This window comes from Geospiza fortis, unplaced genomic scaffold (assembly GCF_000277835.1).
Source record: "Geospiza fortis unplaced genomic scaffold, GeoFor_1.0 scaffold55, whole genome shotgun sequence".
NCBI lineage: Eukaryota > Metazoa > Chordata > Aves > Passeriformes > Thraupidae > Geospiza > Geospiza fortis.
Window position 1 is genome coordinate 4,137,168 of NW_005054308.1, and position 4,894 is coordinate 4,142,061.

A 4,894-nucleotide genomic window follows, 5' to 3' on the forward strand; every position below is an offset into this window, starting at 1 on the left:
ACGGCGGGTCTGGGCGGAGCCGGCAGCTCCGCAGGCAGAAGTTGGCGAGGGCCGTGAGGGGCGAGTGGCCCCAAGTTGGGTCCCCTCAAAAGTTGGGTGCCCGAGGAGCCGGGGCTGCCCCGCTGCCGCCGCCGCTCCTCGCTCCGCTCCGCTCCTCTCGTTGCAGATGTCGGGGGTGCTGGTGATCGCTGCCTGGTGCTTCCTGCAAGTGGAGAGCCGGCATCCTGAAATCATCACGAGTAACAGCAATCATGGCAATTTCCTGGACAACGACAAATGGCTGAGCACCGTCTCGCAGTACGATAAAGACAAGTACTGGAACAAATTCCGGGATGTGAGTACTTCTCGCTTTACCGCATGTTTCTTGTTTGTTGACCGTAGCATCCTTCCAGGGGGCTGCTGGCTGCCGAGAGCTGCGGGAAGAAGAGAAATGCAGCTTGGGCAACCGGTTGCTGCCTGTGTAAAGGATGCCGAGGGCTGTTTGGGAGCTGGACAGACAGTCCTGGCATTCTTGATTTACCCCATCCATTGGGGCAGCCCGGGCTCCGTGTCACTCTCGCTGTTCTTGTGGTCTTAGATTTTCCTCTGAGGAGGAACTTTGAGTGAAGTTTCTTGTTCAGTGCTTGCTGCTTAAGAGTCTGCTTAACTGAAAAATGATGGAATGGTGTGTGTGTAAGAATGAATACTTACCAGTTCAAGCCACAAGGTGGTAAACAGCGAAGCTTTTTGTGCCTGCAGCTTTTGTGGAAAGGGTTTTATTGTCAATTCTGCCTGTAGAGATCTTTGAGGCTGGTGTAGTGTTGGAGGAAGCAGTGCTTTAGCTCTTCTTTTTTTTTCCTGCAGTCTGGAAAAAAGGGATATTTTTAAGATGTGTTATAATGTGTTATCTGTATAAAACAAATTTATTTCTTAAGCTCAAAATCAATTCTAGACTTCCCCTAGTTTGAATATAATTGTGTATTAAGTCAATGACAGCAGAAAGGGAAATGCAACTTTTTTTAAATAGAAGTAATATTTAAATAGTTCCTTTTACTTCTGCTGTCTGTTCCCTGAAGAAGCTTTTTTGGAGCACACAGAAAATCCTGCTTCAGTCTGCCCAAGACTGTGTGATGGAAGCTTTGCTGATCGTGTTGCTCATGAGCATAGTGAGGTTAAATGTTCTTTATTTTCTGGGATTTGTGTGCCGTTGCCACAGTGAGACTCTTGGAAAGGGAAGACTAGAGCTGGCTATCAGTTCTGGTAGTACCCTTCTGTAGGAATTTGTTTGTTTATTTAGGGATCCTGATCTTTTATAGGATATTAACAAGTCAAACTTTTATGCTCTGCTTTTGTCTCTGTGATCCTAGAATTGGATCTGACTTTGCAAAGGGGAAGTCAAAGTATTGCAGTTAAATGTGGTGTGTCCCTGCTTAGCTTATTCTCCCTGTGTTTTTCTGTAGTTTTGGTCATCTCTGTGTGAGAAAGGCTGCTCGGAATCTCAGCATAACAAAGTGTGGCCTTAGCAATGGTATCAATTAACAGCTGTCTTGGAGTGTGCCTTCACTTGCAGTCACTGATCACATCCACCTGCTGGGACTGCTGAGTTCTCTTACAGAAAAGGGCATTCCACGGTAAAAATGGATTCTTAGATTTACCAGACTTCAAGGGAATCTTTGTAAATATCTGGTTTAGTCTTCTGGGGAACAGAGGTTGAGGATTTCACTTGTTAATTTCTACATCCCACTTGATGGGAGAATTGACCAGCATTTGAAAATGGTAAATTGAACGAAATTGACGCTTTAATCTGAAAACACTTCTAACTAGAGACAGATTTGTAGCAAGCAATCTTTCAACAGTCTCCTTCCAAATGGTGGCCTCATGTTAATCACAAGGCTTAAAGGTTTTATTTAAATTGATGTAATTTTTGTTTTCTGCTTCCCTCTTTCTTTTCCCTTTAAAACTGGAGTCCTTGCAACTTCTTTTCTTGCCTTTTTTCCAAGACACAGTCTCACAAGGCCAGAGAAACTATTCCTCTTCTGGTGGAAAATATTCATGAAGAATACCTCTCATATTTTAAGATTTCATGGCTAAGAATGCTTCTTTAGACCTTCTGAAAATGCTAAAAAAACCTCATAAAAGGGCCTCAAAACTCTTTTATATAGGAAGAATCATTCTATGGAAAAGTAAAACCAACCTTAACCAGTGGTCTACCAAGCAAAAGCAGTAATACAAAGTTCATCAAAGCTTAGGTATCTTTCTATCTGGCCATCTTAATGGTTCTATTGAATTACTTCAAAACTAGCATTTTACATATGATTATTCATGAAACCTTTTATGGAGCAAATTAACAGAGACTAGTAATCATCTCCTACTAAGCCTTTTCCAAAAAGAAAACATAAAGGGCTTACATATGTAATTAAGCCCTTAATTACTTGTCTTCAACCAGATTGATTTACTGGATCATAATCTTCCATCAGAGGTTCTGTGCCCACAGGTGAAGCCATGCATAGGTAGAGTTGCTGCCAGCATAGCAGTACAGCAGTGACAGCACAATTCTTGCATGAAGAAATGTGGTTAGAAGAAATCTGGTCCTTATTCATGGCTGTGCTGTTGGGGATAGATTGTTAAAAATATTTCTTAGAACATTTCTTTAAAGGCAGCCTGATGAGATGCATCATAAGAGTATTAATTGCTGTGGGTGGACTAGACCAGCATTTCATGGATAAGTGTTGATTTCTAGGAAAATTATCCTCCCCTTCCCCTCATTGCCAAACTAATAAACTAATTTTATAGACATCATGTCTACATGAGGTTCTCAGCATAGGCTTTGCACAGGAGGCTGGAGTGCAGAAGTGGTGTTGCAGTTAAACTTTCTTGGACCTGACACTGCAGTCACTCCAGGGCAGAAGCCTTGTACCCTCATACCTCATAAATCAGCAGAGACAAGGTTGCAGTAATTAGCGCAATTACCCTTAGCTGCTCTCTGAAATTTATGTCATGTTATATAAACATATTTGCACAAATATTTACATGAATGTGCCCTTCTGGATGGTGGGCAAAAATACTGAAGGTGTGGAGCTGAGATTTGATGCTCAAAGCTCTGAGTGGGTGTGGCTACTTTATGTGCATCAGCAGAAACAGCTGCACACACAGATGTGCATATAAATCTGTCATAATGTTGCAGTACTGGGAGGGTTGTTTACCCAGATGATGTGAATTGAATATAAAATTTTAAATTAAGCATTTCTCAACATTTTCAGTTATTCTTTTCAAAATCAATTGGTTGGTCAGCCTTATTGAGCTATGGGCCAATATGGCCTAATTTGAGGACAAGCTAATGATTTTTTTTTTTTTTTTTTTTTAGTGTGATCCATATTTCTTTTGGGCAAAGGCAGCATGGTAGTTGCACTTACTGTCTCAGCAGTCACTACTTTTCTGTGAAAAGAGGGCGCAGAAGTACACCTCATTTGAAATATGCATTACAGCCAGAGAATCATGTTAAGTTTTTAAATGTGACTGAATTCAATAGTGTGAAATGTGTCATCATTTTCCAAAGGCCTCAAGGGATGTGTCTAAAACAACAGTTTACAACACAATCTTTTCATGTGATTTGAACACAATTTCTTGGTTAAGTTCTCCATTTTAAAAAAACAGCTGTAAATAAATAGTGAGACCAGTGTGACTGATCTGTTGTGAAACATTTGCTGTTGAAAGTCTTGTATATTTTACATCTTCCCAGCATCAATAACAGTGTAATGTCTGTGGTATTATTCAGTGCAGTCTGAACCTGTTATTCCAGTCTGTCTTTCACCCCTTTTTCCTTGTCTGCCATGGATTTTGTGTGATACATGACAAAATCTTAGCTGTCCCTTAAGTTTCATTTTATAGCTGGGGATAATAGTATTTTTCTTCCTCACAACTATATGTTGGACCTGTAAATAAGAAAGGACAGAGCTCAGAATCTGTGGTAATATGGAATTTATTATTCACCTAATCCATATATTGAATGTGGCTTGGTACATACTTAAGTAACTGACTAGTAAGTTTCTAAAAAATAAGAAGTAAATCAATGTAATTATTACTGGAAAAAGAAAAAAGTAAGCAAGATGCACTCTCTGGGGAGGACCTCCAGCTATTTCCCTTGTGCAGATCTGAGGCTTGGAAAAGCAGACATGAGGATTATGAAAGTCAAATTAGACCTTCTGATACCAAGAACCCAAATATGAAGGCCTCCATCTTTTGATCAAACCTGTGCAGAGGGCTCCTTTGGCTTGAGAGAAGCTTCAGAATAGATTTGGTAGCTGAATGTGAATTCTTACAAGCCTTAGGAAGCATTTATTATATGGGAATAAGCATACATATTGTTGTAACAGGTCACACTACAGCATCTCATTGTGCTCATAGAGGCTTGGCACAGAAGGCACAGAATAAGTGTCATTGTAGTGTTAGATCTGTCTTTAATCAAAATTATATGAACGGACTAATTCTATTACTTCTGCTTGGAGTTATGTCTATTACATTATTAATGCTTATATATAAAAAGGCAATAAGTTCAACTAGCCATGGATTAAACTGCAAAAAGGAAGAAAAAAGTTAAATGAACTAAGAGGATCTAGTATAAACCCCACAAGGAATTTCTATGAAGTTGAAAGCTAAGAATCTTGGCATGAACTCTGATTTCAGTGCATGTTTATGCATGGCAGGCTGCCAGACCACGTTCTGAACATTAACTAAGCTGTTTCTCTAAATTTTATTGCTTACAGAGTTTCAGTTCAGGCTATCATGTTAAAACCTCCATGTATCTTATGCCTGGAGATGCTTTGAGACTGTGCAAACCTAAGAAGGAAGGCATGAAATGTCATCATCTGTGTGTACACGTTGCTCAGACTTACTGGGGATGAATAGTTACACATAA

At 40.1% G+C, this 4,894-nt stretch overlaps 1 protein-coding gene across 1 annotated transcript in view; it reads left to right on the forward strand.

The window, feature by feature from the left end:
• The first annotated feature begins 118 nt into the window (after positions 1-118).
• The window catches only part of SPOCK1 (SPARC (osteonectin), cwcv and kazal like domains proteoglycan 1), a 266,346-nt gene continuing 261,570 nt past the window's right edge, over positions 119-4,894 (forward strand). Inside the window, 1 exon segment of the mRNA XM_031055173.1 lies at positions 119-334. Coding sequence (XP_030911033.1) covers positions 167-334 — 168 coding nt within the window. The 5' untranslated portion in view covers positions 119-166.